The 11,940-nt window shown below is 50.6% G+C and overlaps 1 protein-coding gene across 1 annotated transcript in view; it reads right to left on the bottom strand.

Moving 5' to 3' along the window:
• The window catches only part of LOC144161609 (uncharacterized), a 31,950-nt gene extending 21,489 nt beyond the window's left edge, over positions 1 to 10,461 (bottom strand). Inside the window, exons 1-6 of the mRNA XM_077692246.1 lie at positions 10,410 to 10,461; positions 9,706 to 9,845; positions 8,393 to 8,542; positions 5,388 to 5,882; positions 3,582 to 4,208; positions 533 to 881 (exon numbers count right to left, since the gene is read on the bottom strand). Coding sequence (XP_077548372.1) covers positions 533 to 881; positions 3,582 to 4,208; positions 5,388 to 5,882; positions 8,393 to 8,542; positions 9,706 to 9,845; positions 10,410 to 10,461 — 1,813 coding nt within the window. The remainder of the gene's footprint in view (positions 1 to 532; positions 882 to 3,581; positions 4,209 to 5,387; positions 5,883 to 8,392; positions 8,543 to 9,705; positions 9,846 to 10,409) is intronic.
• Between the last annotated feature and the right edge of the window lie 1,479 nt (positions 10,462 to 11,940).

The following is an 11,940-nucleotide window of genomic DNA, read 5'->3' as shown; positions in this document are numbered from 1 at the left end:
CTGCTCGGGCTATTGACTGGAACCTGCCCTTAATGTTGAACACGAAACACTGCCACGAGGTCGAACCACACATAATTGGATTAGAACACTGTGCGCACCAGTTGTGCGTTGATATTGCCTCAAATATGTCTAATGTTTTATAGAAAACAGTTGTTGACAAGCAGGAAGTATGCTTCCAGATTGTGTTTCAGAAAGACTTTTGTTTGTTAACTTATCGTTCAAGAATTCTATCTTTTGGCCGAATGTCTAAATTAAGGGACAGACAGACAGACAGACAGACAAATTTTTCGGGTTTAAGTAGCCCAAGAAAGCCTATTGTCTTTAAGAATTAAGACCACGAGTATGAAAAGGATTGCTCACCGAAGCTTGAGGCCACTTCCGCAGCGGGCTTCCTGTCAGCTGTAGCCACGGGCGAGTGTGATGGGGCAAGTACGATTCTTCGGCTGGCCGCGTTGTTGTCGGTGCCTGGCCTGGCTTGTGCGGGCGGTGCGCTGGACTCAGGGCCGCCGCCGTCGCCGTGCTGGATAGATGCCTGCCGGGCCCGCTTGCTGTCCTTGCGGTTTGCCATTGCTGGGCTGGAGAGACGAGCTCCATTCCTTGAGGATTCCACGCACTTCTGGTTGGCCCTCCGGCTTCGGCACTGGCAAGTCAGGCCCGTTTTTCGGTGGCTCTGCCTGCGTGGCGGGTGGTGGCGTCGACTTCTGTGGCTCGACTGCTCGGTTGGAATCAGTCTTTGTATCCGGCTTTTCATCGGCATTGGGGCGGGGTTTCAAACTCCGTCGTGACCCAACCTTCGTGGTCGCTTTCGTTTTAGTGCTGGACGGACGAACAGGCAGGCTTTTCACGTCCTTGACCATCAGCGTCTGGGTTCGGCTTAGCGACTGAAAGGGCGGATTGGATAGCGAATAAACATTAGGAAAAATACTAACGGATCGTGGGAAGTGTTTCTGTTGGATATGGGAGGCAACGCAATCTGGGGAACATTTAGGAAGTGGAGAGGCAGAGACGTTACAAAACCAGCTGAGCGTTTCCCATCCACTGGGGACCTTGTTGAATGCCCGTTTCGTCTTCATTTATTACATAATGAGATGTTGCGGCTCACCCACAAGCCTCCTCTCAGCCTCAGCTTGTGCGACAAATTGTTAACTTGGTGGATGAACGGAAAACACAGCAGTTTTTTCTATACTTTTCTCCCAGAAAAACCGCGGGTCCTTAATGTATCCATGAAGAGAAAATACAACTTCGTGTAATTTGAAAAAACTAGGATTCAGTATCTCACTCAGCTCCATTAGAGCCACAAAAGATGTTTTTTTAACGAAAAAAAGGCAAGAAGTATTTAAAAACGCTCAAATTTTGCGCCACAGTAACGTGTTATGAGCAAGAATGAGGTCATACGGGCCAACAATAGAACATAATTTTCAGTGCGTTAACTGCACGCTAGCATTCAAGTGATGCGGTCAAATGGAACTAGAGGCCCCATTACAGACGTCCAGTCATGTGTCGTCACGACAGGTCAGTTAGGCGACCGCCAATTGCACAAACAAGGTTCCGTGACGTCATAGAAAAGTTGCGGAAAATTGGCTAGGGGGTCGCGACTGCTTCACATATTTTCTTTAGTATCTCCGTTATTTGTTCGAAGATTGCGATGATATTGGTATCATTGTTATCGGGACTAAGCAGTCTTTCTAATAAACCCAACTTGTATTTCGTCTTCATGGCTCCTTTACAGGCCACAGCAGGGACCTGCCGCTTATTCTGCCCGGATAAATTGCAACAATTCTCGCGAATGGATTCTGAATCCCACAATGCGTAGTGCGACTCTAATCGTCGTCCTTTTAAGTACTCCTGCGTGGCCTCAAGAAGTAAATCTGTCTGTAGCGCCTGACGTGTCGTACTTCGCTGCAGACGAGAATGCTGCTAATAGGGAAGCTAGGGCATTGTCATTTTCTTATCAGACGTCTCGTATTTCAGTTTAATAATGTCGCTCCGGTAATTGATTTGTGTGCAGTGGTGAAGCAAGCTTTAAAAGGGCTCGCTGGGCAGTGCTCCTATAAGTGGTATTCATTGAAAAGCATAGCTGTCAATCTCCTCGCTTGGCAACACTAGAAACGGCCACGGACATGGCCGCTTCGCCACTGACATGGCGCGGCTTCTGCCACTTCGCCCGCACGCCGAAGCGAAAAAAAAAAAAAAAACACCGGCGTGTGTCGTTTGTCCCGGTTCTGCCCGATTCTCAATGGTGGTGTCAACTGAAATGCTATTAATCGCACTCACATTGGACTTGACGCATCACAGTGCGTTCGAGGGCGTAGAGTTTGGAACTTCCAACACAAGAATGTGCTCAGCACGGACAAGTACCGCCATCTCGTGGAGCCCGACGTAACGAGGGGCGGCGCACTCACATGGTTGCCTGCATGCTTGCCTCGCCAGTGAATACAAGCTACAGAGATACGTGGGGTCTTAAGTAGTAAAGACCCCACGAAGGTATTAATATAGAAATTGCATAAATGTATCAATGGCTCTTGGTGCGGCCCATGCTACTTTGGCGGCCATACTTAGTGTTTCCAGAGAAAATGGCTTCCCGGTAATGCTCGCCTGTATAGTATTGAAGCCGACAGCAAAGGGGCCGGGCATGTATCGCGCTTTTTAGGGACACCTATGCAAATGTGGGCAACCTTATGGTGTTTTGACCTCAAAAGGTGCACCTCCACCTCAAACAGACCTCAATTTCTGTGTAAGGTGAGGTTGAGTTGAGGTCACGGGCTGTAACCTGCTGAGTAAGTGAAGTGAGTAGTTTCGAGTTCTACCTCAGCCGATAACTTTGAAATGGCGTGAGGCAAGGGGAAGTAAAAAATCAAGTTCCACATGAAAAATTTTCCTCCCGCATGTCGCGGCATCCGCACGGTCATCGACGTCATTGTCGTTGAGCAAAAATGTTCTTCTCTGATGTACACGCCTCAGAGCGAGGATTTTTCTGAGCTCTTTGCCGTTCCCCAGGCTTTTTAATTTGATTTTCCGAAGGTATGACCCGAGGTGACATTTAGTGGAGAGCAGTCGTGAATCTCTCTGCTTTGTACAGTAGAGGCGGGAATGGGATGTGAATGGGGGGATTAGAAGGATATCCGCTCTTGGCCTATATGCTTGGAAGGTTTAAATTTTGAACACCATTACGCAGACGCGCTTATAAAATGCGCGGCGTACGAATAAAGTCACAATATTTATATATCCTATCTAACACCAACGCCAGAATATAACGATGTCTGTTTACGTTTACGTTAGAGTGGAGGACGCAAAATTTCCTTTTAGTAAAACGTGAAGGGCGTCCTCTCTCCCCCATACCCCCCCCAGCATAATTTAAAAGCAAGAGAACTCCTGGATGTAGACGTGTGCCGTGCATGACCCCTCGACGTTTTGTTGGTTTTTATAGTCTGCAAGAGCATTGCGAACAGGCTGACCGTCATGGTAAGAGTGGTAAGTGCAGATGGCGAAACCACGCAAACTTGGAGAGTCCCTCTAACCACTAGTGATAGTGACAGCGAAATCATTACCGGCAGCTGTTATGTGATTGATTTGTCTCTCACCCTGATCGCCTTTAAGCCGTCCTCGCTGTCCTGCTCAGGAGAAAGAGCAGCCTGCTGCCGTCCCGCCCTTCTGGAGGAGGCGCCTTTCGCCTTGCTGGGCTTCTTGGGTGCCGACAGGATAACGTCGAAGCTCGTCGACGCCGTGTCCGGGGCAGGCGCGTCAGCGCGGGAGGCCGTCTGCTGAGCCCACTCCCCGTAGCTCTCGGAAAGGCGAGGGCTTTGCCGGCGGCTTGCTTCGGGGTTCGTCAGGGAGCTGCGAGGTGATGGCGCAGTTAAAGGGGACGTTGGCGTTGGACACGGTGTGGTTTCCGCCGCTTCTTGCCAGTCGTCCATTGCGGGAGACTCGCGCTGCGCGACCGTCGAGGGATACTCTGCGGGGCAGGTGTCCGTTCTCGAGTCCTTCGCCTTTGATGAGCCTTGTGAACGCGACGGTGACTGTTCCGACAAAGTAGCCGGCGTTGACGACGACTGGGCTTGTCGTTTAAGAATGGACGATGGCGGCTTGGTATCGGTGCAGAAGGCCCGAATATGGCGCACTGGCAGGTGTCGTGGCCACGCCTGGCCTTCTGCGGTTGTTATCTCGAAGAGTCCGAAGGAAGTCTTTCGGGGAAGCCTTTTTGGCGCCGCCTGTGGAGAAGAAGTGCTCCGTGAGAAAAATAACACGGGTCCCGAGACGTGCGACAGTCCGCATCTAATACTTATGCCTGCGTAAATGATCGAAATTAGTACTACGGAATCTGGTAATTTGTAGCTGCACAGGAGAATGAGAGAAGAGGATGGATGTACGGACGGTTGACCGCGCGGACAGGCGGATGTATGGTCGGATAGACAGACGGATGGACAGACAGACAGACAGACAGACAGACAGACAGACAGACAGTAACAGAAAGAAGAATGAAAAAGATAAGGGGATACGTCTATAGGCGGCTTAAAAAGCACCGCCATACTACGCGGCAGTAAGCGATAGGGGATTAGGTGAAGGCCATCCCATAGGCTGACCCTCATGCATTTAGAAAGAGTTAGGCCATCTAAATACTTAATTTCTTCCCTTGCCCTCTTTCATTTGCTGCACTGCACGCTTCAGAAAAAAATCATGCACACCTCTGTCTAACGAGGACGATGGTTGAACGGGACGCTTACTAGTGGTGGCTTCCTTGGTTGGCCGATCCCTCCTCACTGCGAGTGTGTTACTCTGAAGGTGTGCACCACTTATCTAATAAAACCGCAGCAACTCTCGGGTATGCAATGCGTAACGTTTGGGTTTTCTGTCTACAATTTTGTGTTTTGGGTGAACAATAAGTACTTTTCCGAATGGCTGCCGTTTAAGGTGTTAAACCTAACATCCTAAACCTCGAAATTCTACGTTAGGCCTAACGTCCTACGTCTAACAGCCTTCCGTCGTGCAGAGCTACGTCACTCTCATGCCACGTCGAGCTCTGGTTAACGGTTGTCGACGTTCAAATATCGAACGCCTGTGCAACCTCCTCCCTGTACTGCACGTCAGCATTTCGCGGAGGGGGCTAACGGAGCTGTGGTCAAGCTCAGCAAGGAAGCGCTTGAATTTTTCTGCACATCACCCATGATCATCATCATCTTTAGAGACAGTTGGCTTTTCTGTAGTTCGTTTTCGCGCACGGTCATCAGGGGGAGGCTGAAAGCATCGCTTTAAAGGGAAACTAATCGTCTTAACAGAGGCAAAAGTAGTTAGAACCAAAGATCACAGCAACGAACCTATACAAAACGCCTGAGATAGAGGAGCAACGGCTTGCCAAGCTCCCGATTACGTACACGTGCGATTCTGTTAACCTGGGGCTGCCAGTCGCGCGCGTTCGCCTCCTTCCAGCCCGGATGCAGCTTGTAGTGCTTGACGACGGAGCTGCCGGCGGACGCTTCGCTGGGGAGCGTCGCGTCGCTGACCACGGACACACTGCGGGCCCTTCGCATGAGCTCGGCGGTGCTGGCCTTGCGGGACATGCGCCGCCGGCGGCCAGCCTCCTCGAAGTACGTGATCGAGGCGGAGCTGGCCGTGCGCGCGCGGCTCCGCTGCATGTCGTTGCCGCCCAGGAGCTCGCTGTGGACGGTGGCCACGAAGCGCTCGACCAGCACGGTGCTGAAGACCACGAGCAGCGTGCTGGGCAGCAGCAGGCTGAGCACCAGGACGAGCAGCTGCAGCTGCAGGAAGAGCGGCTGCATGCGCAGCGAGTGCCTGCGCAGCGCGTGCAGGCACAGCCGCAGGAACACCGTCGTCTCGTCGCCCACGATGGCCACGGCGAACAGCAGCGACGCAGTCAGCACGCTGGGCTGCAGGGACACGAATGGAGCAGAGAAGGAGCGGGCATTAGAGTCGAGCTGGACATGGCGCGGCTATAGCGCCAAACGACGGCACAAAAGTTTATTCGCTTCTTTGTTAGGTTCGCTGCCCCACTTAGTTGGCGCTGTAGCCAAGTGTCGCTGCAGATGAATAACTGCACTGCATGTCTATACATGCACAGGTGCCACTAGTTTCATGAAACGGCGTTCATAGGACGACGGCAACAATACTGACTTTAAAGGGACCCTGCAACCCTTTTTTCAACTTTTTTTGAAGTCTTAAGTGCTTGCAGAACGTAGTCATCCAACACATCCAGTACTTAGATGGGGGGGGGGGGGGGGGGGGGGTCGCAATGTACCTCAGCCACAAATCTGCTCTATGACCACCAGACAACTTGGGAACTCTCTCAAAAGGCTTTTCTCTCTTTCCTGGTCTTGGCGTACATCGACGGTTCGAATCACGTCACTAAGGCCATGTAGTGGCTGTTTGCCGGTTATCCTTCAGTAGCAGCAATGAACGCTTTTCGATAGCAACTTAAAAAAAAAGCCACAAAAACAATGCAGAAATGGAAGGCGTATCTGGTGCGACGAGCAAATCACGCAGTGTCGCTCCGTGCTGGTGATAACTGTAGCTTTCGCAGTGGTTCCAGACGGGAAGGACAGAGTAAAAGCGCTTATCGAAGCTGTTGCAGGGTCCCTTTAAACATACCATGCGCGCGGCGTTCCACCTTGCGTCAGACAAAATCTAGCCATGGCGAAAAAACAAACGTGTCATATTTAACTCAAACTGCGTCTCGTTACGCAAGATAGTTTACCCCAAGATATATGGTGGCGCCCACTTAAAACATTTCCTGCTTCGGGCTACGTGGATTCATGTCCTTCAAAACAATCAAGTTTTTCAAGGACATGACACCACATCTCTGTATCTTCGTGAGTGAGAGGCATGGAGGCGCCGCTAATTCGATTTCAACTGTGTGCTGCATTGTAAACATGGGAATCGACGTCAAACTCCGTACGCCCGTTTTTACTATGCGATACTGCTAGTGCAGTTGGGCTACAACGGCAGGGTCGACCGCCAAGGACTTCAAGAAATGTACCGTGCGCGCAGCATTCTACTTTTCCTCAGACAGAAGCTGCCAAGGCAACAAAAAAAAATGTTTCGTGACTTAAGGAAAATTGTTGAGCTGGTTGATTCATTGTTTCACCGAAAAGGGCGCTAAACGGACGTAGACAAAGGCGGTACAAAATACATACAGGCGCCAACGTCCAACTGTTCACTGATAAAAAAAAACCGCGTTTATTTATACACAGGACCTTAGTGCAGATAAATTCACCCGCCACGGTGGCTTAGTGGCTGAGGCGTTGCGCGGCTGCGCAAGAGGTCGCGGGTTCGATTCCCGGCCGCGGCGGCCGCTTTTGTGATGGAGGTAAAAAGCACAAATGCCCGTGTGTACGGCATTTCGACGCGCGTTAAGTCAAAATTAAACCGGAGTTCTTCGATAATGCGCGCCTCATCTCCTGCGTTGAGTCGGGGCGTTAAACCCTATAAAATCAATCCGTACAGATAAACATTTCTACCAAGGTTAACATTTCCTGACGACAACTCACAGGTAAATAAATAACAGCACTGACGTGTATTGAACATAACAGCGCAAGCGCACGCGCCCACTACTGACAGTACCGACATGGAATTGTGACGACTAGATAACTGGGTGATTAGACTCTCTATCACTAAGTGCTAGTGACGGCGTGCTCCTGCAGTCATCCCACGCCTTTTTGATAAAGATTGCCTCTGTAATCTGTTATTTGTAATGTGTGAGTTGTTGTCAGGAAATATTAACCCTGGCCGAAATCTTGGATTTATCTGTGCTTGGGTCCTGTATAAATAAACGCGGTTTTTCATGAATAAACAGTTGGAAGTTGGCACCTGTATCTCTTTCGTATCTCCTTTATCTACGTCCGACTAGCGCCCTTTTCTTCTTTCCAGTAAAACGTGTCATGTTCAACTCAAACTGCGTATTGTTACGGCAGATAGTTAACAAAATCAAAAGATAGGCTGGCGCCATTCAAAGAATTTCCTGCTTCGGGCTCCATGGAGTCATGCTCTTGAAAAGAAACACACTTTGCCAACGACATGATACCACATCTCTGTCGTCCTCGTGACAGAGTGACATAAAAGCGCCGCTAATTCGAGTCGAACTGTGCGCTGTAAACATGGGAAGAAACATCAAAGTCCGTACGCCCGTTTTTATTACGCAATGCAGCTAGTGTAGTTGGGCTACAACGGTAGCGTCGAGCGCCAAGGACTCGAATAAAGTGGCCGCATTGGGCACCCGGATGTAATTTCGGAAAGTAGAATGTCTGATTGACCCTGGGCTTCTCGGAATTTTTCAGCCTATACTTTGCCTCTACGTTAAAGTCAAATCTGTTCCGTTCACGCTTGGCGCTAGAAGCAGCGCCTTCCTCGACCCCGTCTATATGGGCAGGTGCGCAGTACTCACACCGCAGTATTCGGCGGCCAGCTGGTCGGCGTCGTAGACTTCGCCCAGGGGCAGGATGACCAGGGGCAGCACGGCCGCGATGGGCGGCGGGAGCAGGCGCCACATGAGGCCCGAGAGCGTGAGCAGGACGCAGTAGATGCAGGTGCCGTCCTGCAGCGCAGGGGAAAAGAGCTCGCAGATCTCGAGGCAAAGTTTCCCTCCCATTGTCGCTAAAGGTCCAATCATTTTCAAACTCTGTTTTATGCTGTTACTAATCGAGTATTTCTTTACAGCGAACCCCACCCCCACTTCTGAGGTTTTGCGATTAGAACCGGGGGGTGAGGGAATGAAGAGAAAAAAGAAGGAATCCGACAGGTGAGAGTATGCGGCTGCACCGTGGCAACATCCTCTGATTCCCTTATTGAATATTCTAGAGGCAGGCACGGAGAACGAGAAAAGGTGCATGCATGCATGGTTATGATGAATTACTTTTCACTGATGAAACGGCGATCTGGCCTCACTCAGGTGAAAAGGACAAGCGACCTTTTTCGGGCCAATCGGGGGCATCTGACCGACGAAGGTCACCAGCGACTGCAGAGCTGCTTAGCGGCAAACCATGCTTCCAAGGGAGCGAATCCAGCAGCTGTGAATTCGACAAAGATTTGTGTGTAGCTTCGGCTTACTGCTGAGTGAGTCTCCCACTCTCCCACTCTTCCCTATTACCTGCTGAGGTCTGTGCGCTGTGTATGCGACAGTTTTCGAACTACATTTATAGACGCGCAGAACTCTTCATATCCTTCGAACATGAGAAAAGGGCCATGAAAAATAAGTCACGAATGTTAAAATAATGTCAGAAGGAAGCTGAGAACCTGTCATAAGGATAAAGAAATTGCGCCAGGAACGCAGACGAGCTACGTATTCCAAGTCGCAGTGTGAGGCGGACTTCTTCCTCATCGATAAACACTGTGTGGTCCTTCACGAAGAAGCGCGTGCTCGGTCTTTCTCAAAAGGGCCGATTATCGCACGATCAGGGTGTGCTGGCAAACACGCTGGAGACATAGAGAGTACCCTTCAGACGGCATCAGCAATCACGCTACCACCGCCAATGAGGCCGCAGATGGACATCGGTTTGGCGTCCACCCAGTTGGACAACACTTCCCAAAAGTCTCTCAATTATTTCGCGAATACATGCACTGTTCAGTGCGCAGCGGTATTCCTCCCATCAGTCCTTCACATTTTTGCGGGTGAACTCCTCGTACGCCGAAGACGCCCGGAGGTCGGCAGGACATCGACCTGAACGTTCAAACAAAAGCGGGAAGTGTGGCCGCACGTACCTTGCCCCCGAAGACGAACGGCAGCAAGTAGACTGGCATGAGGAACTCGAGGCACTCGGCGACGCTGCCGCTCTGACGCTGCGCCTCTGCCTCGGCAAACATGAGCGTGGTCGTCGTGCGACTCTTCTTGCTCAGGTCGCCTGCATGCGCGCGCGAGGGACATCAAGGTCGCGAGGTGTGCCTACGTGACGCCACAGCTCTCAGCGAAAGCCAGTGCTTGAATAACCTTTCATTTTGAGTGAAGGATCACACTTCTCGTGGCTCTTAGCGCTTCTGTTGTTTGTCCTGTTTGCTTACACGTAAATAATAAAATCCTACATTTCTCTCTATCGTTTCCCGTGAATTCTTTAGTGTTAAAAATAGCACGACACGAAGTCCAGAAAGCGAAACTGGCTATCGGCGATCGAACGTTGCCCCCCTCCCCTTTCCCCCAGCAGGAGGGGTATGGAAACCCTAGTAGAAGGTTTAGGGGGCGTCGACTGACAGATAGCAGTGAAAAGTTCAATGTAAAATACCCGTGAGTTTAACTCAAATCCTGCAGTGTAACTTCGGCCTGTGAAACACCCATTGCTGTATTTCTTAACACAGAGAAAGTTTGCGCCTTCACTGGTGTGCAAGGAAACTTTCCTGAAAGTTGTGCAACGTCGGAAAACTTAGTCGTGTAAGTGATGTCATGTACCGCAATGGCGGACGTGACCACGTACCTTGAGTGTCGCTGCTTTGGGCCGTTCCTTGCGGAACTGCTGAGAGGCTCATCGCGGGGTCCATCTGGTCGGCAGTAGTGGACGAAAATACGAAAAGCTCTCGGGGCTGAGCGGCTTGTCAAGACAGGGGCCTCGGGATGGCCCGGCCTCTTCTGACCTGCGCGCTCCTTCAAATGTCCGAATGATGTGGTGCGTGCCGCATCTTCTTCTCGTCTTTAGCGCGTGCGCCAATGGGCCCGTTCAATTCAATGGTGCTTCTGGGGCCGTGGCCACACACTTAGTGCAAAAGATATTGGCCGAGGGAAGCAAAGCTTCACCATCCGATCCTAAAGTAAGTTAAAGAAGCGCGAAAGCTTTCTAACATCAAAGCTGCGTCAAACGTACATCAAAAACTTCGCTAAAAGTGCGTCTAACACGCGCTGAAAGTGCACCAAAACTTCAAAGACCCAAATCGCAAACTAAAAACGAACCCATGCGACGAGTTTTCGTGCACAAATTAAACGCATCTATACGAATGATCTAACAGATACTTGGCTTATGAGATAGAGGTATACTGTTGTGCTCTTTCTTTGTGGTCACTGCGTGCATTGTTACGTCTAGGACAGTTCCTTTCTTGCGATTTTCGAGTAAATGCTTTGACACAGCGGAAGCCCCGTTTTACGCACGCGCCGTGTATCAGAGCTTCTCGGTCGCCCAATCGGTCTATGGGTAAATGCGTTCGTTTTTTGACCGGACGCCATGGGTCCCACTAAGAAAGCTTTCGCTTTAAAAAAGACCGAGGACACCAAAGCATTTCTGATGGGTTGCAATGCGAAAGCATGAATATCCTGTCAATTGAACGCTTAAGACGCTGTTGTTCCACACCTCGTTGATAAGCGTCTTAATCTTGTCGTTTGAGACGACTTGCCTTGCAATCCGCATTGACGCTTTCTAATGGCTTCGATTTGTCTCCCACGCATCTCTGCACTGCTCGTTGCTGTAGACGCCGTATGGTGGGAGTGTTCATGACGACAGTGAATTTCGTCGCTTGTCTGCTCGCCCGTTTGGCTGCGTTCTTCCGCCTCCTTCGTCCCCGCAGTGTACTGGCGTAGACTACCCCTTTTAGTACTGCTGTATTCCACACCTAAATAGTACTAAGTAACGTCCCAAGAAGTAATCCACCCGAAAACAGTACTAAGTGTCCCTCTCAATTTTTTGCCGTGTAACGTGATGCCAGCGGGTGTTTCGCATGGGCTTGTGCGCAATTGTTTTTTTTTTATGCATTAGCGCTATGCTCACAACTTTCTAGGAATGCAAAAGCGATAGCCCAGTTGAACCTTCTGTTCAACTCTGTTGAACTTTGCAGCCCCACCCGTCACCAATTGACCAGTCCCCTTGAAAGCACCTCAGAAGCTCGTTCCGCTCGCTCGCCATCGCCAGGAACCTCTTGTTCACCCACGTCGGTGTGTTGGTATCTCAAGGCAGCTTCTCTATTGGACGTGCGGCAACGGCCTACCGTCCTGCGGTGCTCGTGTTTCCCTTTCCCGGCGAG

The sequence above is a fragment of the Haemaphysalis longicornis genome, unplaced genomic scaffold (assembly GCF_048455015.1).
Source record: "Haemaphysalis longicornis isolate Haplotype H1 unplaced genomic scaffold, Haemaphysalis longicornis Haplotype H1 scaffold_12, whole genome shotgun sequence".
NCBI classification, from domain to species: Eukaryota; Metazoa; Arthropoda; class Arachnida; order Ixodida; family Ixodidae; genus Haemaphysalis; species Haemaphysalis longicornis.
Note: the sequence above shows the minus strand (reverse complement) of the source record. Positions and strands in the feature narration are given on the sequence as shown.